This window comes from Neovison vison, chromosome 13 (assembly GCF_020171115.1).
Source record: "Neovison vison isolate M4711 chromosome 13, ASM_NN_V1, whole genome shotgun sequence".
NCBI classification, from domain to species: Eukaryota; Metazoa; Chordata; class Mammalia; order Carnivora; family Mustelidae; genus Neogale; species Neogale vison.
Genome location: NC_058103.1, coordinates 40,308,162 through 40,335,965, shown reverse-complemented (window position 1 = coordinate 40,335,965; position 27,804 = coordinate 40,308,162). Strand labels below are relative to the sequence as shown.

At 36.9% G+C, this 27,804-nt stretch overlaps 1 protein-coding gene across 1 annotated transcript in view; it reads left to right on the top strand.

Annotated features, from left to right (window-relative positions):
- The window catches only part of LRRC9 (leucine rich repeat containing 9), a 104,722-nt gene that overhangs the window by 13,348 nt on the left and 63,570 nt on the right, over positions 1–27,804 (top strand). The window contains exons 7-14 of the mRNA XM_044230062.1: positions 1,389–1,544; positions 4,027–4,223; positions 5,114–5,245; positions 13,759–13,935; positions 14,462–14,579; positions 22,753–22,882; positions 25,034–25,156; positions 25,975–26,090. Of these exons, the coding sequence (XP_044085997.1) occupies positions 1,389–1,544; positions 4,027–4,223; positions 5,114–5,245; positions 13,759–13,935; positions 14,462–14,579; positions 22,753–22,882; positions 25,034–25,156; positions 25,975–26,090 (1,149 nt within the window). The remainder of the gene's footprint in view (positions 1–1,388; positions 1,545–4,026; positions 4,224–5,113; positions 5,246–13,758; positions 13,936–14,461; positions 14,580–22,752; positions 22,883–25,033; positions 25,157–25,974; positions 26,091–27,804) is intronic.

The following is a 27,804-nucleotide window of genomic DNA, read 5'->3' as shown; positions in this document are numbered from 1 at the left end:
ATCATACTTCTTAAACTTAGTTATACTTATTCACTTATACTCAAACATTATTTACTGTTTAACTGAAGTTCAAATTTAACTTGGCATCTTATATTTTATGTAGCAGTCCAACCTCTATCCAGGTTCTCTCATTTTAGAATTCAACAGAAATTTTTTTAGCTGCCACTGACTCAAAGCATTCTTTATTGGATTTTCCATTTTCTCCAAATAGTCAAAAATTAAGAAACACTACTTGCCATTCCCTTTTTTCTTCTAATTCAGTTGCACTTCCAAAATAAGCTCTTCTTTATCGGGAATTTTTTATACCTTAATCATCCTAAAACACTTAACCCCCCCCCCCCGGAGCGTTCTGTGTTATTAATGCCTTATTTTTTGCAGAGGAATTTAGTAATTTCAATTTCAGAACTTCATAATATGCATGGGCAAGGGAATTCTTTTGGCCTGTTCATCATGCCATGTATTTGAGTCTATTCCATCTTTTACATCAAATAATTCTTTGGGGATTTTGATGATCCACACAGTGCCAAATAAATCACATAACAATAGCCTGCATCTAGTCCAAAATGGTGTACAAGGCTTCCACATTAATTGAGGTACAGTTTTCCTAATAAAGAGAAATTCCTTCATTATTTCAGGTAAACAGTGAAATCTAGGTCACATTTAATAGTGCGTTTGATTTGTTTACTTTTTTCCTTAGCTAGTTCTTCTTGACTAATATTGTTTATGAGTATTAGCTGTATTAGCATAGCTGGTGTATTTTTCAATAGTAGATTTAATCTATTTATCATCATGTATTTATTAATACCTGGGTGATCCATTGGTATTAAGGTATTCTAGGTAATGGGTAGATGGACAATTTAATCATTTGCTCAATCTAAAACAAGTTTATTTAGAGCATCCTTTTAGAGAATTGGGCGAAAAAAACCATCAAATCCATGATTTCTTAACCATCTGTTTAAAAACTCAATTGGATAATGTTACACTTGCTTTTAATGCTTTTTGATGTATTTTTCCCTAAATTAATCAAACAGGGATAATGTAATTATGTATTTGCTTCAGAAGTACTTCTTTTCCAAAATGATATGATTTTATAAACTGAATTCTATCTGGAGGCTCTTAACATTGTCATCTTTGAAATAAATGTGAATATGCCTCACACTTAAATATCCACAAAGAAAATCTTCGGAATTTTATATTTTGCTTATTAAGTTTAAACATAGCACTCTGTAGCCATTATCATTTCAATTGGCATCATTATTAGCAAATGCACATGCAAAACTTTCCAGTGGATTATATAGAACATATCACACTCCTGTAATGCCACTAATAATTACTTTTAATGTTTTTTGCTCCAGCTGATTTTTTGTGTTTTTCCCCCTTACTTTTAGACCACAGCAATGAAAAAAATAATGTATTACAATATGCGTATAAAAACTGTTCAGAGGCGTCTTAATGAAGACCTTGAAAAACTGAATGATCGAAAATGCAAATTACAGAAGTTGCCAGAAGAACGCATAAAATTATTTAGCTTTGTGAAAAAAAATGTAAGATTTAATATAAAATTTCAGTGGCCATAGCTTAAGAAAACTGGTGATAAGACAGCATTACTTTTAAAATTTTATATATATAATGTTTTCATTACTACTTCCAAGTTTGCCCCCAAATTTTTTATTCCATTTGTTTGACTAAACTTCATTGTGTGCTTAGAAGTATGCAACCATAAAAAGGTACAGGCTTGTTAATTTATAAACATTTTAAAAAGCTGAGTAATTCAATATAATTCCAAAAGTTATAAAGATCTATTTCTGCTGCATTTTTATTAGACACCTTCAGGCTGTGCTCAAAATTCATATTTTTGCCTAAAGTGCTAAAATACCCCTTAACTAATATTATTAAGATATTAAGACAAGGTAGGAACTTTAAATCAAGCTATACTTCGGTAGTTATTTTATGTGTGCTTTTTAAACTTGTAGTAAATTGGATTTCCTTTACCAAAAGTAGGCTCTGAAAAATTAAGGATTATTAACCTCAAAATAGAAACTTTGTATATATTAGAACTTACTGTATTTTTTAAAAGGCAAGAAAATATAATCATTCAACAAATGGTATCAAAACATAAACAAATTGGGAGAAGGGGAATTGGACTTAGTTTACACTTCACCAAAAATAAATGCCAGTGGGGAAAAAAGAACTAAATGTAAAAATTTTAAAAACCTGATAAAACTGAAGAATATATAAATGAATATGTTTACCTGACCTCAGCCTGCCGAATAAAAGAAATACTAGAAATGACAAAAGAACAGAGTGTAGATTCGATTGCAAAAAGTAAAAGTAAAACGTTTGGTACTTAAAAAGCATCACTAATAAAAGTAAACAATAAATGACAGTCTGAAAAATGTCTTCAACATACATTCTGGACAGATGTGATATCCTTAGTATAAAGAGTCATAAGTAAAACAAAAAGCAAATATTCAAATAGACAAACCAAGCAAAGCACATAAATTTTAATTTTACAAAAGAAGAAATAAAAAATGACTATAAACATTTGAACGAAGAGCTCAACTTGATTATGAATTTTCCAAATGTGAATTAAGATAACAATCATTTTTGCCTATAAAATTGTCAAAGTATAAAACATCATAGTACTCAGGCTGGTAAAGAGGTGTGTGACACTTCTATACCACCAATGGAACATAATTTGGGTCGTATGTATTCACAGCCTGAAAACGCTTGTAGCATTTGACCTAATAAATCTACATATAGCACTCTATTCTAAGGATTTGGATAAATATTTACATAGATATGATATTGATCACTGTACTATTAGTGACAACAAAAAACTGGAAACTTGCCTAAATGTTTAACCAGAGAGGAAGAATTATTCATTCTTAAGATAGAATAGTATACTACCATTAAAACCCAAGTCTTTTAAGTATATTTAATATTTTAAATAAATAAATAAATAGATTTAATATTTATAAATTAATTATCATTAATTATAGAACATATAGATAAGTTATATATTTCTAATATAAGCAGGTTTTAATTAATGGTATAATAGAAATTTATCCTTAAAGTGAAACATTAACAGAATTTATTTTTGAATAAAAAAATGAACCACTATATGGAAATCATGTTATATCTACTTTTATGTGGAAATGAATGTATTAAGTAAGATTGCAAATGTGAAAATAATACCTGTAGATAAGATAAATTATAGACATTTTTATAAATATGCTGAATTTGTTTTTTAACAGCTGGATATAGCCAGTATAGAGGGGGGAGAACAGATAATTAGTTAATTTCTTTTTATATACACTTCTCCATGTATAGTACAATTTATCTTGAAATCCTGCTAGGCAAAGATAAGGCAAGACAAGTGAGGCACTCACTGTGTGCCCAAAATCTGTGTGCTAAAAACCTCGGTAACCACAATAAATCATGCCTAGTGCAGTATTTTTTAAAAATGCAAATGAATGCCAATAAAGCCCATTATGAACAAGAAAAAACAAAATATCAAAATTTTAGACAAAGACCTTGCTATGCTGAGCCATATATAGGAGACTGTGGCAAAAAGAAAAAATAAGCATCCCTATATACATGTTTTGTACATATGCTATGGTTGATTTTTTCCCAGAATATCAAAGTACTTAAAAAATATTGAAAAATGGAATAGAAGTCATATTAATTTGAAGTTTAGGTATTTTAATTATACCAAAACCAGTATTTGTTATAATTTTACTTTGGCTTTATAATAGAAACAAACCCGTCGCTTAATATTTAAAAATCCATTTCTTTGCTTTTCTCATTGTCAATTTTAAAAATTGCCACATATTTAAGACTGTCCCTTGGTCAAGATAAATTGGCTAACTAAACTTGTACCCAGGTTGTAATCACGCGTTTAGTATGTTTTTATGAACTTTAGCCTATTTATTATCTAGATTTTTATTTTATTAATTTAAATTAATTATATATTTAATAATTCCACTAAAAAAGTTTTGCTCTCTGGCACACTGATTTCAACAGCTGGAACGAGAACTTGCTGAACTCAAGGGATCTGGCAAAGGGCACAGTGATAGATCCAATAACAATAAAGTAACTGAACTTGAAAAATCAAAGAACTGTGAAACTGTCACAGAAGAACCAAATCTTCAACAGAAGATACTGACCAAACTAAATGCCTTGAATGAAAGGGTAACATTCTGGAACAAAAAATTAGATGAGTATGTTTTATGAATTACCTAGTTTTTCAAATTTGAAAATGAGAGAATAGAATGTTCTAGACTATCAGTTGAGCTCAGTTCCTTTCTTCATGAGTGGAAAGAATTATATTATGAAGGAAAACATGGAATGTGTTTCCAGTCCAGTTCCCAGTAGAGCTAGACATCATTGGTTCAAAGCTAACACATGTTGTTTTTCCAGAGGCAATACTTACTTAGGCATAGCGAACTTCCCCCAACTGGCTTCCTGTCACATCACTGCTATAGTGTTTGTAAACTAAAAACAGAGCTGCTACTGATGCAAAAACTCACCACATAGATTTGACTGAGCAAAGCATATACACAGTTGTCCAGAATCATGTAGAAACAAACTCTGGTTGCATATCAACGAGAAATATAAAACAGGAAGACATAGTAAGTTCTGTAAATTTTTTATTTACTAGGGCACTAAATGGTTAAGTAGGTTTGCCCTGTAAATACTACTACTAATAATAATAACTAACATTTATTGGGTTCTTTCTTTGTGCCAATTCTTTGCTAAGAGCTTTATAAGAATTTTGCATATAATCCTCAAAAAAGCTTTTGCAGGTGTGGTACTGTTAATATTGCCATTTTGCTAAGAAACTACAGCATAAAAAAGATCTGAGAGCCATAAGTGGTAGAGCTAGGATAGCCTTCTAACCTCCACATATTCTGAAGTTAACATAATTTGAAGTGATTTTAATTGTCAGAAATAGAATATCTTTTCCTTTGTTTAACTGTTAACACCAGGCTTTATTTATCCATTGACAGAAGCCTATATTTTCACATCAGCTATTAAAAAAATCTATCTTAATTTTATTGTGATTTTTACGTGTTTCTAATAGCTTTGGTTTTTTTTTTTCCTTAAATAGAATTGAAGCAATTTATCGTGTTGAAGTAAAGCAAAAGAGGAAAAGTCATGGATTATTGATCCCATTTTTGTTAATTGAGTTGGAAACTGTGGGAAATATCCATTTTGAAGAAGGCACTCGATCTGATGACTGGTAAATCTATCTGAAATTTAGTTACAGCTTTAAAAATAGTTTTTGGTGCTTAAGATAGATCATCAACCAAAATACCAACTTATAAAAACTCAAGATATGCAATTTTCAAAAAAACTTATATAGAATATTCATCCACTAGAAATTGGCTATTACCTATTTTGCCATCAATACATTTTCTGTTGCCAGAATACAATTTTTAAAAGTTTATGGCCAAGTATTAATTTAACATATGTTTACAGTGTTCATTTCTGGACTAGATACAAGCCTGGATTCTGAATACTGTATGAGAAGCTAGAATAGAAGAGTGCAGAAGCAGGATTGGCCACAGCATGTTGCAAACACTGGAGGAGCCTCCCTAGCAAATTTCCTGCAGGTCCATAGTCACAGTCAAACCAGTTGCCTAGAGCTAGCTAGAGTCAGGATGCACATGGACTTTGTGAATTAAAATAAGGCATACAGGGACGCCTGGGTGGCGCAGTTGGTTGGACGACTGCCTTCAGCTCAGGGCGTGATCCTGGAGTCCCGGGATCGAGTCCCACATCAGGCTCCCAGCTCCATGGGGAGTCTGCTTCGCTCTCTGACCTTCTCCTCGCTCATGCTCTCTCTCACTGTCTCTCTCAAATAAATAAATAAAATCTTAAAAAAAAATAAAATAAAATAAAATAAGGCATACACTTGGGGTGCCTGGGTGGCTCAGTGGGTTAAAGCCTCTGCCCTTGCCTCAGGTCATTATCCCAGGGTCCTGGGATGGAGAGCCCTGCATTGGGCTCGCTGCTCAGCAGGGAGCCTTCTTCCCCACCTCCCTAACCCCTCCCACCCCACTGCCTGCTTCTCTGCCTACTTGTGATCTCTCTCAAATAATCTGAAGAAAAAAAAAATGTGATCTTTAAAAAAAAAAATAAGGCATACATTTAAAAGCCAGGAATTTGGGTGGAAAACCCATTTAGATAAAAAATGGAAAGAGCCTTGCATGGAGCACTGGGTGTGGTGAAAAAATAATGAATACTGTTTTTCTGAAAATAAATAAATTGGAAAAAAAAAAAAATGGAAAGAGCCACCAGAAACAGAAGCAGCAGGAAATGGGCATACACATTTCAAAATTAGGAGAAGGAAAGGAAAAGTGAATTGGGGGAAACTGGGGGGAGATGAACCATGAGAGACTGTGGACTCCAAGAAACAAACTGAGGGTTTTAGAGGGGAGAGTGGGGGTTAGGTGAGCCTGGTGGTGGGTATTAAGGAGGCCACGTATTGCAAGGAGCACTGGGTGTGGTGCATAAACAATGAATCTTGGAATAATGAAAAAATTAAATTTAGAAATGAATAAAAATAAAAATAGGTATCAGTGAAAAAAAAAAATTGAAGCCTACTGGTACAAAACCAGGAAGTGGTTGTGCTGCCTCATCTTGAGGGTACAACCAAAGAAATGATTCTAAAGAACAGAAAAAAGGAAGGGAGCCAGGAGGGAAGGAAGGAAAAGGAGAGGGGGAGGAAAGAAGGAAAAAGAAGGAAAGAAATGAAGTAAGAAAGAAGGGAAAGAAAAATTTTGCAGCAGAAAAATATCACTAACTTTAACTTTCACATTTCTGCAATCATTTTCTCAAAATTGGGGAGCTCACAAACAAGCCAACGATTGTCATAGAATCGTAGAAGCATACTGTAAATTTGGGTGTGGAGAGAAATCAGGAAACACATAAAGTGATAGATGGACTTGATATATCATCCCAGAGGATTTTACTTGCAGTCAGTGTTGAAAAATATACTGATTTTTCTGGAGTAAAATGGAAAAATTTCATTTACCTTGTATAAAGAAAAATACATGATTGTTATGGATTACCTTAAAACAAGCCCCTGATTTATACTATATGTAGCTCTTATCTCTGTGAATAAAATCTTCTCAAGGGCCTTGGGGATACATTGGTGGGAAAGTCTGAGAAGTTCTGCCCAAGTGAGAAAAAGACCTTTTAAAATACTTTCTTTTGTATCTTTGCATCCATTTGCCCAGCAGTTACCACTGTTCAGTTAACCACAATACTTGATTTTTATGTACAAAGATATAAAAGGTATTAATTCCAATTTCCATGTAAACAAATAAAGGCCTTGATTTTTTAAGTGCAAAAACTGCATGGTGTCTGTCTGTTGGGTACATAAATAATTTTTTAGTCTTTCGTTTATATTCACTCAACCTAAATAGATTTGTTTCTTACTTTTTCTTTTTTCTTTTTAACTTATTGCGGAGGAGGCTTTTTTACAGAGCAAGTAGATTATAGAGTAAAAAACATAAAAGCAAAATGACTAGGGGCGCCTAGGTGGCTCAGTCATTAAGTGTCTCCCTTTGGCTCAGGCCATGATCCCAGGGTTCTGGAATAGACCCTGCCTCAGGTTCTCTGCTCAGGAAGCCTGCTTCTCCCTCTCCCACTCCCCCTGCTCGTGCTCCCTCTCAATGCTGTGTCTCTCTCTGTCAAATAAATAAAATCTTAAAAAAAAAAAAAAAAAAAGGAGAATTACTAAAAACCCATTTAGAGGGGTGCCTGGGCGGCTCAGTGGGTTAAGCCTCTGACTTTTGCTCAGGTCATGATCTCAAGGTCCTGGGATTGAGCCCCGCACCAGGCTCTCTGCTCAGCAGGGAGCCTGCTCCCCATGCCCCCTTACCCCCCACCCCGCTTTCTCTGCCTGCCTCTCTGCTTACTTGTGATCTCTCTCTCTGTGTCAAATAAATAAATCTTTAAAAAAAAAATCCATTTAGGTAACTTTGTCACCCTGATAGTATATAAGATTTGATGGATTTTTTTAAAAAATTATTTATTTATTTATTTATATGAGAGAGAGAGAGCATGAGCAGGGGGAAGGGAGAGGGAGGGGCAAAAGGAGAGGGGGTGAGAGAAGCAGGCTGAGTGAGGAGCCCATGCAGGGCTTGATCACAGGACCCCAAGATCATGACCTGAGCCCAGGTCAGATGCTTAACCAACTAAGCCACCCAGGCACCCCAGCTTTGATGGATTTAGATGTTCATTAGCAATTGTTTACTTGGTTTAAATAAGAATAACCTTGACACGCTTTAAGAAGAAAATCAAATATATATTGGCAGAATTTGAAAGATTGTTTTTTACTTTAAGTGTACCACAAGCTTGGCCACCTTAGCTGTGGTTTTTTTATGGATGTTAAGAATTAAGTACTGGCGTGCCTGGCTGGCTCTGCTGGAAGAGCATGTGACTCTTGATCTAAGGGTCCTGAGTTCAAGCCCCACACTAGGCGTAGAGATTATTTTAAACATTTTAAAAAAAGGAAATAACTACTAATGTGCTTTAAATTGCTCAATGTGCTACATGTCTGGTTATTTTATTTAAGCACTGGCTTCTCTTTTATTAATACTTTTTAAAAAGTATTTAAATAAAAAGTACTAGAGTAGAGCTAGAACCCAAATACAAAGATTTTATGTCAAAATAGTCTTCGTTTATTTCTTTAGGAAAAGAGCATTGCAGATTTCTAATTATGTATCTGTCCTTGTGCTTGAGAAGCTTTGAACCTGGTTATAGATCCCAGGGCATTTACAATTTAAAAAAATAAGTTCAAAAAAAAATAAGTTCAAAGCATCACAAAATAATATATAAGTAACTATAAGTTCCTTGGGGACTTATAAAATGTTTCTTGTACCTTGTAAGTCATAACAACTAGCATAGGGCTGGCTGGATTCATAACTCTATAAAAACTACTATTTGATGTTTCCGAAATCACTTAATAGATACTCACTTAACAGTTTCACTTTTGTGTATATAATGACTTTCAGTAATCTGCTGTTATATATAAAGATTTCATGCTTCCTGTACTCTTTCAGGGAGTTACAGCAGCATAAACTTTTTTTTAATGTTCAGTTAGCCACTGTAGAGTACATAATTAGTTTTTGAAGTAGCGTTCAGTGATTCTTTAGTTAAGTATAACACCCAGTGCTCATCACAACATGTGCCCTCCTCAATACCCATCGCCCTTTACCCCTCCCCCCACTCAACTTTTTGTTTTATACAGATAAGATATTGGTATAAGTCAACAAATAAGTTGACATTATTTAGAACTTTGAAGTACATTTTAATAGGTCTTACTGAGGTACAGCCATTTAAAAAACATGCATTCTACATTTGCTAAATGAGTGTGTCATTTGGATATTATTGAATGATTGTAGGCATCTCTCCAAGTCAATGTGTGGAATTCAATGTGTGGAATGCTCACACATTCCAGTCAATGTGTGGAATTCAATGTGTGGAATGCTCACACATTCCAGTACCACTGAATGAGTGACAGTACCCAGTGAAATGATGGGCCCTCATTCTCCTAGCCTCTACCATACTTGATGCTGCTAACCATTCCTTCTGTAACTTCACCTCTCTTGTTTTGTTTTGTTTCTTTTTAAGATTTTATTTAATTATTTGAGAGAGAACACAAGTGGAGTGCGGGGTGGGGGGAACGGTGGGGAGAAGCGGGCTCCCCACGTGAGGCTCGATCCCAGGACCCTGAGATCATGACCTGAGTTGAAGGCCGATGCTTAACCGACTGACCCAACCAGGCATCCCTCACCTCTCTCAGTTTTTGTACTTAGACATTTTCTATTTCCTTTTTATATTCTCTTGCTAGGCTCTTGTATTCCTGAACTTTTAAAAACTACTTACAGTTACAGTCTTTCTTCTTTACTGTAGTCCTGTAGATGCTATCTGGATGTCCAACTGGTAAGGCAAACTCAACACATTCAAAAGAGAACTCACCTGTGAAGTAATAAAATACATAGTAAGGTTAGAGTCAGAAAACCTAGGTTACACTCTATGTACATAATCTTTTTTTTTTTAAAGATTTTATTTATTTATTTGACAGACAGAGATCACAAGTAGGCAGAGACACAGGCAGAAAGGAGGCAGAGAGGAGGAAGCAGGCCCCTGCCAAGCAGAGAGCCTGATGCGGGGCTTGATCCCAGGATGGTGGGATCATGACCTGAGCCGAAGGCAGAGGCTTTAACCCACTGAGCCACCCAGGTGCCCCAATCTTTATGTTTTTGTTTTCTATCTACAAACCACCCTTTCTACTGACTCCTCCATTCGTGTTTGTGGCACTACCATCCTACCAGTCATGCAGACGCAATCAACACTGAAGCCATTCTTGACTGCTTTGTCTCCCTCACTCTCCACCTCCAGTCAGGCCAAGACCCTCTGTGATACCTCTTGCATTCATTCTCTCCTCTCCATAGTGGCCCTAATCACCTGCACCCAGGGCCTCGGAACCTTCCTCTTAGATCTGCATGCATTAGGCACTTGGTATTTGCTAATCAATCAGTAAAGATAACTAAAGGATTTCCTGTGTGGTCCCCGTGGGCATTTCCTACACAGCATTGTTTAAAACAAAACAAAAGCCTTTTATAGCAACCTGTTACCTTCCAAATTAATTCAAAGTCTTCACCCCAATATTCAGCAGCCTTCACTTTTTGGTCTCTGAACTAGCCTAACTCCTTTTCAGACCCCTTCAGAGCCAGCCAAACCATGTGTGCCTCACTGCTCATGGCGCATACCGGGTATACCACCAAATAAGTGGTTTCTTCTCTTCCGCTGCCTTTGCCAGAATGCCCATCCTTGCCCACATGCTCTATCACTGTCTGTCAAAACTTACTTTATCTTCAAGGCCAACATCAAGAGCCATCTTTTGTGAGGGATATTTTTGTCATTTTTATCAGATTAGCCATTATTATTCTTTTTGAATCTTCACAGCACTGAGTTGTTCTCTCTCCCATCTTCTACTCTAATTTTGCCTGTACGTGTCCCATCACTTTTATGCTCCCTTTGTTTATAAACTCAATGAAGAGAGAGACTGCATTTGTGTTCATCTTTGAATCTTTTCTATTCCATTCTCTTGCTCAGGATCCATCCACTGAGTTTCTACTATGGGCCAGGTTCTATTCTAGGAGCAGATCCCTGCTCTCATCAGGCTGCATTCTGGTGTAGGAGACGATGGTAATGAAACCATATTCGGCTGTGGGATAATTGTCGGTGTGGAGAAGAATGGCATTCAAACCAGAATGGGGATGTAGAGAAAGTTTTCTAGAAGTGGGGATGCTTGGTAGGGAGACGCTTTGATCTGAATTTTGTAGGACAGATAGAAGTTGACTATACAGAGTATTAGGGGAAGGACTTCCCAGGCAGAGGAAATAACATCTGAGCTGGTAGTTTAAATTTTGCCCGTAGATCTATGGGACTTTTTGGAGAGGTAGAACAGATTTAGATACTACTTTATATAAATTTCTATAGTCATTTTTAAGATTCAGACAGCAATGCATGTATCTCAAGCCAGTAATGCCATGCCCCCCAGTGCATGTAGCATGTTACTAGCAATGCTGTGAGAAGTATCATCCTCTGTGAGGACCTGGTAATAGTAAGAGTGGAAGTCACAGTTCTTCTCTGTCAGCATAGGTCTGGTTCTCCCTCCTCCAGCAGTATTCCAGCACTCTGTGAATGAGGTCTTTTCATCCCCAGCACGGCCAGGCGATGGAATGCATTGTTTTACTGCTCTGACCCCAGGTAGCGCAGAGCCCATATTCTCTTAGCACTGGGGTCCCCAGTCTCCAGGGCTCTAGGAATTCCATGCAAGGAAGGGCCCCGCTACTGAATTTCTAGGCAGAGGAAAGTTCTAAGAAAGGACCACACTTTGTGGAGGTTTCTGTGCCATTCCTGGTTCTTGCATTCCTGGGAACCAAACTAGAAGTTAGGTATTGTCCATTTATCACTTATATCTATTCTTAAAAAAAAAAAAAAAAAAAAGGGCTAGGGGTGCCTGAGTAGCTCAGTGGGTTAGGGACTCTGCCTTTGGCTCGGGTTGTGATCCCAGGGTCCTGGGATCGAACCCGGCATTGGGCTCTCTGCTCCGTGGAGAGCCTGCTTCCTTCTCTCTGCCTGCCTCTCTGCCTACTTGTGATCTGTCTGTCGAATAAATAAATAAGACCTTTAAAAAAAAAAAGACTAAAAAAAGATTTATTTATTTATTTGAGAGGGAGAGAGAGAGAATCTCACACATGAGTGGGGGTAGGGGTATAGGGAGAGAATCTTCAAGCAGACTCCCCCCACTGAGCACAGAGCCAGAGGCAGGGCTCAATCCCACGATTCCAAGACCACTACCTGAGCTGAAAACAGAGTTGGATGCCCAACTGACTAAGCCATCCAGGTGCCCCACTTACATCTATTCTTGATTACCCTTTTATTACTATATAACAAAAACTTTATCTCAATAAAATGCCTACAGCACTTGTTTCTATCAAAGTGCAACAACAATAATAATAACAATAAATAGGATACAAGGAGTAATGAGAGCTTCTGTGATTTCGGGACATATAATGTAGGGGTGACCTGGACTCATTAGGCCCAAACAGTGATCCCTCTATACATGGCGACTATAGGTTTCCCACTCCTCGTGATGATGTAGCTATTTAGCCAGACCTCTGAACTAATTATAGGAGTTGCAACACTACTTACATCTTTGGCTGGCTCCCTATGGGCTGGGAGCTCCTGTGGGAATGGTTTGGTTTGGGCAGTTCACTTTTCAGTTCTTTTCAGCGCCCAACTGCCCTGGTTTAGTCTTTGCCAGTGAGAAAAGCAAACAGTCTAAATAAGTTTGTCTCAGGGAGAGACCACCACCAGGAAGCTCACTTCTGTGATCCTAGCCCACACCATGCTCACGCTTTGGTTGATATGCCGGTAAGGACCAGACATCTCATTATAAGCAAGTATATCCTATATAAAATCACTTAACTTCCTTTTCAAATTGATCATCTTAATTAAGCCAAATTCTGTGCTACTTTAAGACAGGGCATGGCCCAGTAAGGGCAGTAAAGAGCATATGAGCACTTCCAAATACATTTTCTTGAGAACTTCACATAGCTGGCCCTTCCTTCTTCATTTCTTAGTTCAAATATCCTCTCTGAAAGATCTTACCCAAGATCAGTTTTAAGTAGCCCCCACTCCAATCCTTACATTCAACTTCTCTTTCTTCTAAGCCTTTAACAATCTATAAATGATTTTATTTATGTCTTGTTTGTTTCTTAGCCAAGTTCTTACAATATAGGTTCACTGCAAGCAGGGACCTTGCCTCTTTCACTTCTATATCCCTGGTTATGAAGTTATTTGCGGCAGTCCAAGTGAGAGATGATGGTGATATGGACTAGGGTAATAACAGTGGTGATGACATAGGGTTATATTCAGGATGTATATTAGACGTAGGGCCAAACAGATTTGCTGAAAGTGGGGCAGAAAGGCATAATGGAGGATTACTCAACCCAAGTATCTTTTAGTCAGAACACATATATAATAATTAATAAAACTCTTATGTTTCAAAGTTTAACCTCTCTTTTATTGATCAAGTAAGTGTGATATGCCAATGTATCTTTAGCAAAAAACATAAAATAATGGACTATAGCTTTTATATGTAACTTTGTGTTCTTCAACATTTTTAGGACAATCTGTTCTTTGTATATATTCTGTCTTCCCATATAGGTTTAACTCTTGCTATGAATTAATTCTCTCACGTTTTTGTACATGGGACTTCAGAACATATGGTATTACAGGAGTGAAAGTAAAACGTGTCACCAAAGTCAACAACCGTATTCTGAGACTAAAATTTGAAGAGAAATTCCAAAAGTTTTTTGACAATGAAGATATGCATGATTCAGAGTAAGAAGTTAAACTCCATAAGGGACATTTTTATAGAAGTGTGATTTTATTTTGTACAGGAGTCAGTCTGTTTTAAAAGTTAACACTATTAAAAATACACCTCATTGGGGCACCTGGGTGGCTCAGTGGGTTAAAGCCTCTGCCTTCAGCTTAGGTCATGATCCCAGGGTTCTGGGATCGAGCCCCGCATCGGGCTCTCTGCTCTGCAGGGAGCCTGCTTCCTCCTCTCTCTCTGCCTGCCTCTCTGCCTACTTGTGATCTCTGTCTAATAAATAAATAAAATCTTTTAAAAAAAATACACCTCATTAGTAAATATTGCCTGTTCATGCATTCTGACCAGGATGACTTTACCCACACTGAGGCTCTTTTTGAGACTGAGAGGGATTGGAGGCTTAGTAATGCTGGTGGAACATTCATTGTAAATGAGAAATATCCTGGGCAGAATATATGGTTGTCTTATCTATAGCTAAGCTTTTTAAAAATCAATTCTCAAACTTTTTTTTTTTTTGTCTCAACTGTTCTTAAGGAACTATCGAAAGATGCTGGAATGTCTTTTTTATGTTTTTGATCCTGAAGTTACAGTGAAGAAAAAGCATCTGCTCCAAATACTTGAAAAAGGATTCAAAGACAGTGAGACAAGCAAGGTAACATAAAATGTCATTCAGAATAATGCCTTCTTCCTAATGAATAAAGCTCTGCCATTGGTTAGGCAGGGTTCAATTCTTAATCCTTTTATCCATATTTATTTATTTGCTTATTTATTTATTTTAAAGATTTTATTTATTTATTTGAGAGACAGAGATCACAAGTAGGCAGAGAGGCAGAGAGAGAGAAAGAGAGAGGAGGAAACAGGCTCCCTGAGCAGGGAGCCTGATTCGGGCCTCGATCCCAGGACTCTGAGATCATGATCTGAGCCAAAGGCAGAGGCTTAACCCACTGAGCCACCCAGGCGCCCCCTTTTATCCATATTTAAAACAAACTGCTGTTTCACAGCTTGGTACTGGAAAGTATAGCATCTTCCTTCTTTGTATTATACCAGAGTAAGTCCGTCAGTTACTTTATCTGCCTGACTTTTTCTTTCTAGGTATCCTATTTTGTGTTGTGATCTTGAAATCTACTTCTCTAATCTGTTTTAAACTCTCTAATATTCATCCTGAAAAAAGAAATCCATTCACTCGACACTGCTGGGCTTTCTAGCTCTCATCCTGCTTTTCTGTTTCTCTTTTACTGCCAGACCTCTTATTGTCCCCACCTTGCCCCTGGTCACATTGAGCTCTAAAATATCCAACCATCCCTCCTTATTCTTCCATCATCTTGATAAGGCGGCTGTAACACGCAGGTATAGAGCAGTACCTCCTAATCCTTTTCACATCATGGCACACATGAAATGATAATGTTGCTGCATTTAAATCCTGGCTTTCCTGCTCATCAGCCATGTGCCTTCACATAGCTCTGTCTCTTTCTTCCTATCTAAATGAAGGTGATATTAGTATCTAGTCTACAGAGTTGCTGGTAGGATTCAGGGAAATATGCATTAAAGAAGTCTTGGATACTTGTACATCCGTGTTCATAACATCATTATTCACAATAGCCAAAAAGTAAAAACAACCCAAAGGCCCATCAACAGATGAATAGATAAACAAAATGTGCTTTATCCATACAATAGAGTATTAGTCAGCCATAAAAAGGAATTAAATTCTGACACACGCTATAATGTGGTTAAACTTTGAAAGAATTATGATAAGTGAAAGAAGCCAAACACATGGGCACCGGGGTGGCTCAGTTGGTTAAGTGTCTGCCTTTGGCTCAGGTCATGATCCCAGGGTCCTAGGATGGAATCCCGTGTCAGGCTCCCTGCTCAGTGGGGAGCCTGTTTCTCCCTCTGCCTCTCTGTGTCTCTCTGTCTCTCATGAACAAATAAATAAAATCTTTAAAAAAAAACAGCCAAACACAAATGAAAAAATATTGTATAATTCCACCAACATGAGGTACTTAGCATAGGCAAATTGGTAGAGACAGAAAGTAGAATAGAGGTTACCAAGGGGTGGGGAGGATGGAGGGATAGCCAGTTATTGTTTAATGAGCACAGACCTTTTATTTGGGATGATGAAAATCTCTGGAAATGAATTATGATTTATGAATGTACTTAATGCCAATGAATTGTACACTTAAAAATGATCTAAGTGGTAGTTTTACTTTATGTATTTTTTACCACAATAAAAAAAAAAAATCACTGAAAAAGCATCACAGCCACTCAGTGGAGAATGGACTGGAGGGAGCGGGAGCAGATGACAAGGACAGTAGATGGGGGAGATCTCACAGCAGCTCAAGCTAGAGGTGATGGTGGCTTCAGCAGGGTGGTGTGGTGAGAATGCCCTCACTATGCTTTCTAGAAGAGAAGTGAGGAGGAGGTGAGGAATAGAGGATTTTAAGGCGGAGGGTGCTCAAGGTGATTCCGGAGAACTATGAGTTATCATGGGCACAAAGGGTGGTGGAAGGACGGGGCTAATGTTTGTGTGTTTTCTGCTTGCCCCAGACCCTGTGCTAGCGCTCAATGCCCTGCACCTCCAGTAGGAGACAGAATATCCCTAAACCTTCTATTCGTCCTCTGTCTGGTACGGCAGCCACCACCCAGAGGTGACCGTCGAACATTTGAAATGTGACTTGTCAGAACTGAGATGCTCTAGAAGTTTAAAACAAATAGTTTTGAAAGACCTAGTATAGAGAAAAGACTATAACATCTTCTATTGATTACATTTTTAAATGATAATATTTCAGATATATTAGATTAAATAAAATGTATTATGAAACTTTACCCCAAAAAATTACCCAAAAAGTTCTTGGACCAATTCCTGGCACATGGAAAGTTTTTATGTAAAATCTACCATTATTATCTGAAACTTCTGATGCTATGGACTGCTCTTTCCTTTTTGGAATTCGTTTGGCATCCACAATATTATACTCTTGTTATCTATTCTTCTGGTTATCCTGCCTTTGTTTCCTTTTTATGCTTCCTCTTCCCTCTAAACATGAGAATACCACAAGATTAAGGTTCACTAATCTACCCTTTTTTTCTCTGCACACTATCAATTACTCTCATTGTTAAAATCTTAGAAATGGGGGAACATTATTGGCTAGAAAAATCACCGTGTAGCACATCGATCTGATAAACTAGATTTTTATGCTATGATGAGCATGCAAGCAGTAAAGATGAGTATTTGCTGCATCATTTAAAAGATGGAATAAGACTAAAAACTAAAAACACGAGCTGCATAAGCAGGTTTAGAAGACGAATTTGATTTAGGTTGGCAGAGGGCTGGAGGGCAGGGAAAAATAAGATATTCTCTTTGATACCCAAGGACTTGGTCAAAAGCCATAGAAGTGGCATTTAATCTATCTTTGCTTTCTCCAGAAGGTACACCCTCAGTCTCCTGATCTCTGCTCTGGCACCAACAGCTGCCGTTCCTACCTGGTTACTCTGCCTTATCTCCTTATCTATCTAAAACTAGCCTTTAATCTTTTGTCCATAAGCAACTCTCCCCTCTTGTCATTTTCTGCTAATAATGCTGTCATTCTTTTCACTGACCAGACCAGGTTCAAAGCCTTGAAATCATATCTGATCACTCCCTCCTCCATTATCCATATATCTAATCATTCACAATTTGTAGTGATTCTTCCTTTATGGCATCACTTGCATTCTTCCTGTCCCTCCCCATTCCCATTGCCTGCCACCACTTCGAACATTTCTTCCAGATGCGCCTGGGTGGCTTAGTCAGTTAAATGTCCACTTCTTGATTCCAGCTCAAGTCTTGATCCTCAGGGTCTTGAGTTCAATCCCTGCATTGGGCTCCATGCAGGGCGCAGAGCCTCCTTAAAAAAAAAAAAAAAAAATCCCTCTACTGTTTGCTAGTAGTTTTCTGGTAGGCACTCCTGCCCTTGGTCTTCCTCTCTATTCCATCTACCTTTAACAGTACAAATTAATCTTTCCTAAAAAGTTATTTTCACCTCTCACACTGCACTGTTTCATGATGAAAATTCTTCAGTAGCTTCCCATTACTGAGAATAATGAAATCCAAATCCCTCTGCCTGGCATTTAAGGCCCCTCAAAATCTAGCTTCAGCCTAACTCCCTATTACCAAATATATAAATATCCCAGATGAAGTATGTACTTTCCTTATGATTCTTCTAAACACACCTCAGTGCCATGCCTCCCTCTGATGAAATGCCCTTTTCTGCTTTTCACCTCTGGCAAACTAACCCTTCAAGTCTCAGCTTAAGGACTTCTACCTTTGTGCAGCCTTTCCCGAGTTCTCAAATGGTAGGAGCCCTCTTACCTAGTTTACGGGTCTATCAAAAAGTCAATATGGAGAACTGTAAATGAATGATTTACTTCAAAAACTCTTGAGCAAACTTAATATATGTGCTGCCAAAGCGAGCACCCCTTTAGCAAACTTAAGGGTACCTGGCTGGTTCAGTTGGGAGAGCATGTGACTCTTGATCTCAAAGTCATGAGTTTGAGACTTGTGTGGAGTAGAGTTTATTATTTTTTTTTTATTTTTTTTTTTAAAGATTTTTTATTTATTTATTTGAGAGAGAGAGACAGTGAGAGAGAGCATGAGCGAGGAGAAGGTCAGAGAGCGAAGCAGACTCCCCTTGGAGCTGGGAGCCCGATGTGGGACTCGATCCCGGGACTCCATGATCACGCCCTGAGCCGAAGGCAGTCGTCCAACCAACTGCGCCACCCAGGCGTCCCTGGAGTAGAGTTTAAAAAAATTTTTAAAAACCTCTAATCTTATGTTTCATTTGTCTTTTTTTTTTTTTTTTTTTTTGGACAGAGAGAGACAGTGAGAGAGAGAACACAGCATGGTTAGTGGGAGAGGGAGAAGCAGGCTTCCCACCAAGCAGGGAGCCCAATGCAGGGTTGGATCCCAGGACCCAGGGATCATGACCTGAGTTGAAGGCAGATGCTTAATGACTGAGCCACCCAGGTGCCCCTTTTTGTCTTTTCTTTTTTTTTTTTTTAAGGTCTTATTTATTTATTTGAGAGAAAGTGCAAGAGAACATAAGCGGCCGGGTTGGTGGGAGAGGGGCGAAGGGAGAGGGAGAAGCAGACTCTCCACTGAGCAGGGAGCCCAATGCAAGGGCTCTATTCCAGGACCCTGAGATCATGACCTGAGCTGAAGACAGATGCTTAACCAACTGAGCCACCCAAGCACCCCATCTTTTGTCTTTCTTTTTATGTAGGGCCAAAGTCTTTGATAGGAGGTTGTAGCTCCTGAGTCTTTCTTACATCAGGCCACAACCATATTACATACTAGTTTCAGTTTCTTTAAAGTTGAACATGAACTTAAAGATTCTTGCAAAGCAACTTGAGTACAAAAATCAAACTAGTTTTAGTTTGTATGATCCTCCCGGTCACCACCAAACTTCTGTGTTTGCCTCACCTTCATATATTCTAAAAGAAGCTTCTAATGATTACTCTCTCTGCAGTCTTACCAAAGCTTTCCGCTTAGTTTTCATAGACACAACTCTCATTCTTTCTCATATTTCATTGTTTTATTTAATGTGCATAATTTCAATAACCAATATAACTGGTACCAAAAAAAAGTTTAGGAACACAACTGGCTTTTCCTAAGCATGAAACACAGCTGGGTGGAATAGAAATACATCCGTTTTTAAAAAAAAATTTTATTACTGAAATACAGATGACATATAGTGTTATATAGTTTCAGATGTACAATATAGTAATTCAACAGTTCTATACATTCCCAGTGCATACCTTGACTAGTGTAGTTACCATCTGTCACCATACATTATTTTGTGTGTGTGTGTGTGTGTGTGTGTGTTTTAAGGTTAAATTAGTTTTCTAAATTTTTTAATTTATTTTTTATTTTTTGTCACCATACATTATTAACAATATTATTGACCAATTCCCTATGTACTATGCTAGTACATCAGTATTTTTTAAAGTACCCTCTTATCCTTGAACTGTCACCATACTGTGGGTTCTAGAAAGGATGGAAAATACTGCTTAATCTTGTAAACTGGTTAAGTGGCAGTCAGTGGCAGTTGAAAATTTTATTGTAGCATGTTTGTTATATTGAAATGCAATTGTGTGTGTGTTTCTATTTAAGTCCTTGAGGGGAGGGACTTTCTTTAGAGATTCTTACTGGAAATCTGATTCATGCATGATGAATAGTTGAATAGATGGGTAGATAAAAGTCATACCTGTTTCTATATATCATGTGCTCTTCTCTTAAAAAGACTTTCCTTTAAAACTTCTGATTATCGGGTGTGTCTGGGTGGCTTAGTTGTTAAGTTGGTTCTGTGCTGGGGGGGAGCCTGCTTGAGATTCTTTTTCTCCCACTCTCCCACCTAAAAAAAGAAAAAAAAAGTAGATCTTATTTGACATATCTTGTGATGGTTTTTATTTTTAATTATTTAATTTAAAATTATTTCCGTCTTCCCGTCTCTTTCTTTTTTTTTTAGATTTTTTACATTTTCTGATTCTATTTTTTTGTTGTTGCTATCTATTTTTTCAATTTTTTTTTCACCATAATCATTTAGTGTACTCCTAATCCCCATTCCCTATTTCACCCATCCCCCCACTTACCTTCCCTCTGGTAACTATCAGTTTGTTCTCTATAGTTAAAAGTCTGTTTCTTGGTTTCTCTCTCTCTTTTTTCCTTTGCTTGTTTATTTTGTTTCTTAAATTCTACACATGAGTAGAATTATATGGTATCTGTCTTCCTCTAACTGCCTTATTTCACTTAGCATAATATACTGTAGCTCCATCCATGTTGTTGTAAATGGCAATATTTCATTTCTTTTTATGGTTGAATAATATTCCATTGTGCATATATACTGCGTGTTTTTTTTTATCCCTTCATCTATCGAGGGGCACTTAGGCTGCTTTCACAATTTGACTACTATAAATAATAACATGGGGGTGCATGACTCATTTTGACTTAACGTTTCTGGTTTTTGTGTGAAAATACTTAGTAGTGTAATTACTGGATTGTAGTCTTGTTCTATGTTTAACTTTTTTTTTAAAAGATTTTATTTCTTTATTTGACTGACAGAAATCACAAGTAGGCAGAAAGGCAGGGAGAGAGAAGGGGAAGAAGGCTCCCTGCTGAGCAGAGAGCCTGATGCGGGGCTTGATCCCAGGACCCCGAGATCATGACCTGAGCCGAAGGCAGAGGCTTAACCCACTAAGCCACCCAAGTGCCCCTATGTTTAACTCTCTGAGGAACCTCCATACTGTTTTCCACATTGGCTACACCAGTTTGCATTCCATCAAAAGAGCACAAGAGTTCCTGTTTCTCCACATCCTCACCAACACTTGTTTCTCGTGTTTTTTATTTTAGCCATTTTGACAGGCATGAGGTGATTTCTCATTGAAGTTTTGATTTGCATTTCCCTGTTGATCAGTGAGTTAAATATCTTTTCATGTCTTTTTGGCCATCTGTATTTCTGTCCATGTCTTCTGCCCATTTTTTAATTGGGTTATTTGTTTTTTAGGTATTGAGTTTTATAAGTTCTTTATATATTTTGGATACTAACCCTTTATTGGATATATCATTAGCAATATCTTTTTTAGTAGGTTGCTTTTTGTTCTGATTCTTTCCTTTGCTATGCAGAAACATTTTGTTCTGTAGTCCTGACAGTTTATTTTTGCTTTTATTTCCCTTGCCTCAGAAGACATACCTAAAAAATGTTGCTACAGCTGATGTTAGAAAGATTACTGCCTATGCTCTCTTCATGATCTTTCCCTCTGTTATTTGAGGGCCAAGACCATGCTATAGCTGCCTAATGCCATGCACACAGCTTGTATATGATGCATATTTAGTGATATTCATTGGAAATCTGAGAAGATTCTATTTACTGGAACATGGAATTTATAGTAACATGAGCCACATTTTAGTATTTATTTTTAAAAAATCGTTGGATGACAGGTTTCAGTAAGAAAAAATATATAAGCAATTCAGCATTTATAGAAAAGATACGTTTTTAGATAAAGTGGCTACTAATATTTAACGTGGCTACTAATTTGGCTAGTAATAATGTCAAAACTGAGATAGTGACAAGGAAGAGCAGACCTCAGTTCAAATCATGACTTTGCTAATTTCTACTTCTGTCCTTGGATAGACTATAATCTCTCTTAGCTCTAGGTTTCCTACAACTAAAAATAGAGATTTTATTGACTTTTCAGGACTGCTTTCACAGGAAGTAATGTGAATTTTACTGAAGTACTGTATTTCTGATCAAATACTTTAAGAAATAAATCTAGTCACAGAGCAAACCAAGATTTCAATGCATTAGCACAATGAGATGTATCTGGAAATCATTGTAGATTATTAAACCAAAAACACCATTATACCAAATCTTTATTTATATATCTTAAATGTATCTATCTATATGTATATATCATATCTAAATAAGAACCTTCACTGATATAATGTCACGCAGGATTTTCTTTTTGGAATTTGCATGATCACTCATGGAGTATCCTGCAAATGTGTAAAACTACAGCTCCTTCACTACACAGTATTGTCAGCCTTGACTCTGGCTGCTTTTATGGGAATAAATATTATACTGTATCACTTTTCGTAAACCTGTTTCCATGTAAATTTAAAATATATAAATGGACTTACACAACGAAATTGCACCTGAAGGTTGTCTACTTCTTTTCAGCAAATCTAGCCTGACTTTTCTTTGCCCACACCCACAAACATTTACCAGTAAACCATCTATATTGAAGCTGAAGTACTGTCAATTTTATAAAAATACTCAGACTTAGTTTTTTCTTTACAGCTGCCTCTCAGAAAAGAAGCTGTGATTCTTGCTAACAGCCTCAGTATGTGTGAGTGCCCCAGAATTGAATTTTTACAGCAAAAGTACAAAGATGAGAAGAACTCTCTTGAGCATGAGCTCTTCAGGCATGGTAATACAAATACACAGAATTTCTGAACTTTTTAGTTCTAAGTCTTCATTAGTTAGTTTTGTAACATTTTTAACACTTGGTTTTATCAATCAGAAAGATTTTCTAAAAACTATTTTACTTATTATTTACCAGTGTAGTGATATGTGACTTTTTGATCTATTACTTCAGTCAAGTTATAAACAAATATTTACTGATCATTGTGTAAACATTAATAGGATGGGACTCGTTTGTTACTCATGTTTAATCTAATTATATGGAACAAGCACTTTTCACGGTCTGCTTTGATCATTGACGAGACAAGACGAGCCTAGGGTCCTCCTACTACATTGCCATCCTACCTCCTCTCTCTCAATCTCCTTTTATCTACATTAACTTGTTTCCTAAAAATAAACTCAATCTATATGCATCTCTCTCTCTCACACACACACACACACACACACACACCCCACGCCTCAAGTTCACAGGACAGAGAAAAGAGAACCTGGCCCAATTATGCAATAATCATCATACCAAGCACTGGGGAAGGGAGGCCTTATTTGTCCTTAATCATTGTAATAGGAGATAAGAAGTCCTTGTTGTAAATCTAAAACTGGCTAAAGAGGTGCCCACGTGGCTCAGTTGTTGAGGTTCTGCCTTTGGCTCAGGTCATGATCCCAGGGTCCTGGGACCAACCCCTGAACTGGGCTCCCTGCTTGGCTGGAAGCCTGCTTCTCCCTCTCCTACTCCCCCTGCTTGTGTTCCCTCTCTCATTGTGTCTCTCTCTGTCAAATAAATAAAATCTTAAAAAAAAAAAAAACCAAAAAAAAAAACCACCTGACTAAAGATAAACTGTGAAATGTATAGATTGCTTTATAAATTATCTCATAGAAGATAATTTGGTACTTTCATTTATTCACAGTGAGTAGTACTTTATTTGCATCTTGAATATATAGCTAAAAGTATATGAGCCAATTTGCTAGACAGTTGTGGAAGAGGTTCCCTGTTAACCACAGGCTGGGGCAAAAAACCAGCTCATCAGGTCCTCCTGCCTCACCCTCCCACTGTTCATTGTTCAGTTCCACCAGTAGTATGGACTGGTTACTGCATGTTAGGCACCTGGTAGGTGATAGGGATACAGTCTCTGCAAACTAGACACAGTGCTCTTTTATGGTGCTGACAAACATTAATAATCACACAAATAAATGTAAAATTATAATTTTCATAAGAGCTGTAAGATGAAGTATTAGTGCATATGATCCAAGAATATATAATAAGGAGAACGGACCTGGTCAAGGAGTAAGGGACGCCTACTCTTTGGTCTCCACTATTCAACCTACTGAAGACTGAGCTGTCAGAAATTTGGTTAATTTAACTCTCTAAGAGTAATATTCTAGGTTTCAGAAAATAGCTCTGCTAAGGTTACTCATGTTGAACTACATGTATTTTGCAGTCTTTTATTAAGTGAAAATTAAGCAGATTATTGAATATAGAAAGAACTCCTTATTTGAAAAAACCATTTGCTTCTTTTTTCTCATTCTCCTCTATTCCCATCTTAAGAAACACCTCATGATGTTTTTCTAGATCCTTCTGAAATATGTTTCCCAAAACAATTAGGGTCTCTCAATTTGCATGTTATGACAGATACATCGTAAAAAAAAAGGGGGGGGCATCTCAATGTTTTATGCCTAGTGATTACAAGTTACTTTATAGGACTGATTCCTAGAGATCCTTAGGATTGAGTGAATCCAAAGATCCCTTAGGAATCTAAAGGGAAAATAAATGTTTATCCATTCAGTAAATATGTATTGAGTGCCCCCTATGATCTAAACTATATGCTAGGTGCTGATGATAAAGAGATGAATTTTTACCCAGTTAATAACAATAAAAAGTTCTTTACTTTAAATTACTTAATAAAAAAACTTATTATTTTCTTTCCTTCTTCCTTTTCTGTAAAGCTTTGCTTGATATAATTACAGGAATCCTCTTTCATACTTACTTCATTTGGTCAACAAATATTTAGTGAGCTTCTGTTTTGCTATACAATGGCAAACAAGGTAGCCAGGATTCCTCCCCTTGCAGAACATATTGTCAGGTCTGCGACCATTAAGGAAGGTAATATGGGAAAGTTACCAAAATGAATTAGTGTTAAAATTATTTTTTATTCATATTTAGGCATTCTCCTCATTACAAAGGTCTTCCTTGGACAGAGTGTTCAGGCTCGTGAACAGGACTCCATCAATCAAGCTAACTATCCAATGGTTAATTCAGTGTTCGTTCCTCGAAAATATATACTAAGTATGTCTGCTATAAAGAGAAATGTGCTTTAATTTTTCTGATTTCAAAATGTTTGTGTTTAATTCAGATGTGTACAAAGTTTGTAAACTTTTCTAAAAAATCCTTTCTTGTTAGATACTAGCGAGCTTCTATTTTCCTATTCCCTACTTCAGTGACATTTATATGTGTGTGTAGACTTTTATTTTGTAAATGACACATCCATACATACTAATATATATTATACATATATATTATATACGTGTTTCATATATTATATAATACATATATGTATTTCAAAAGATGAAAAACCCACCCACTTTCAATAGCAAAGGTTTTTGGGAAATACATTTGTCAAAAACATATGGCCACACATTGAATAGAAAAATGGTAAGTATAAAAAGGAAAAGGAGGGGCGCCTGGGTGGCTCAGTGGGTTAAGCCTCTGCCTTCAGCTCAGGTCATAATCCCAGGGTCCTGGGATCAAGCCCCGCATCAGGCTCTCTGCTCAGCGGGGAGCCTGCTTCCTCCTCTCTCTGCCTGCCTCTCTGCCTACTTGTGATCTCTGTCTGTCAAATAAATAAATAAAATCTTTAAAAAAAAAAAAAAGGACATGAATAAAATTAAACCCTACTAGTCTATGTAGTGAAAGGGTGACTAGAAAGTATTTCTAGAATTAAGAAACTACCTAGGAGAGTGGAAAAAATATAAGAAATAGAATACTGTTAATAACATGATTGCTGAGTTTATTGTTTATTAATCTGTGTAATAATGAAAAACATATATTTCATTTTGAAGAGTAATTTTCTTGTTTTGTTTTGTTTTGTTTTTATTTTACTCTAGATTCTGTCATGGGACAAAGAAACTGTGATTGCAGCGTTCGGCAGTGCAAGTGGTTTGTCTTTGATCATGACCTTGTTTTGCCAGAATACATTGTTGAATTTGAGTATATTACAGTGGTATGGATATATTTTTAAAATTGGGATTCCTTAAATAAGGACAGAACAGTAATTTGAAGTCTAATAATGTAATGTCAGGTTTATATTAAACATGTCTATTTATACATAAACATATAAAATGGTTATTTGGGGGGCGCCTGCGTGGCTCAGTGGATTAAAGCCTCTGCCTTCGGCTCGGGTCATGATCCCAGGATCCTAGGATCGAGCCCCGCATTGGGCTCTCTGCTCAGCAGGGAGCCTGCTTCCTCCTCTCTCTCTGCCTGCCTCTCTGCCTACTTGTGACCTCTGTCTGTCAAATCTTTAAAAAATAAAAAAATAAAATGGTTATTTGGTGAAGGGTTTAATTTTCAAAATAAATATTATGACACCTAAATGTTTTTATGTGCACAAATATATTACCTGAGTAATATATGACTGTAGTCTCACTGAAAATGTTTCAAACTACATTGAAGAATACATAATAAACATGAAAATCTGATTTCACTTCAACCCAAGCACCACTCCCTTTCATGAAGAAATCCACTGTTAACAACTTTGTGGGTTTGCTTTCAATCTTCTTTTCTATGTATTTATATATATAACAACATATACATTTTACATAGTAGGATCAAGACCTAAGTATTTTGTGATGTTTTTTGCCTCTAACAATATGTTTTGGACATATTCCCACTTCAGTACATATAGGCCTATACTTTTTATTTTTTTAAGATTTTATTTATTTATTTGAGAAAGAGGAGAGTGTGAGAGAGAGCACGAGATGGGAAAGGGTCAGAAGGAGAAGCAGACTCCCTGCTGAGCAGGGAGCCCAATGCAGGACTCAGTCCTGGGACCCCAGGATCATGACCTAAGCCAAAGGCAGTCACTTAACCAACTGAGCCACCCAGAAGCCCAGGTCTATTCTTCATTCTTTTGGTGGCTGCATACTATCCAGTAATAGTCTGATTTATTTGACTATTACTCTGGATGAAACATACAGGTTGTTTCCAGTCTTCTTGCTATTTATTTATTTATTTAAAGATTTTATTTACTTATTTGAAAGAAAGACAGTGAGAGAGAACATGAGAGGGGAGAAGGTCAGAGGGAGAAGCAGACTCCCCATGGACCTGGAAGCCCAAAGTGGGACTCGATCCCAGAACTCCAGGGTAACGACCTGAGCCGAAGACAGTCACCAATCAACTGAGCAACCCAGGCACCCAAGTCTTCTTACTATTTAAAACAGTGCTTCAGTGAATATCATTATAGCTGCATCTTTATACCAATATGGAAGTTTCTATGCAGAACAGATTTGTAGATGAACTGGGTAGTCAAAGGATATACACATACTAAATTTTGGTAGATACTGCCAGTATTCTACACAAAGGTTTGGCCATTCTACAAATTTCCAACAGTATGTGACAGTGTTTATTTCTTTGCATTTTACCAAAATAAGATATTATCAATCTTTCACATTTTCACTCTAATGAGCAAGAAAAAGAAACTTTATTCTTTCATATACTTATGGATTATTTAGTCTTATAAACTACTTGTTATATCCTTTGACTATTTTCTATTGGACTCAGATTGATTGGAAAAACCCATATATGCATTCTTGGATATTAACCCTTTGTCTTACATATATATGTTGCAAACATTTTCTGTCACTTTTTTTTAGATTTATTTGTAGCAAAAACCTTACTTGTCATTTTAATTTGTAGTTTACTTCATTTTTAGGAGG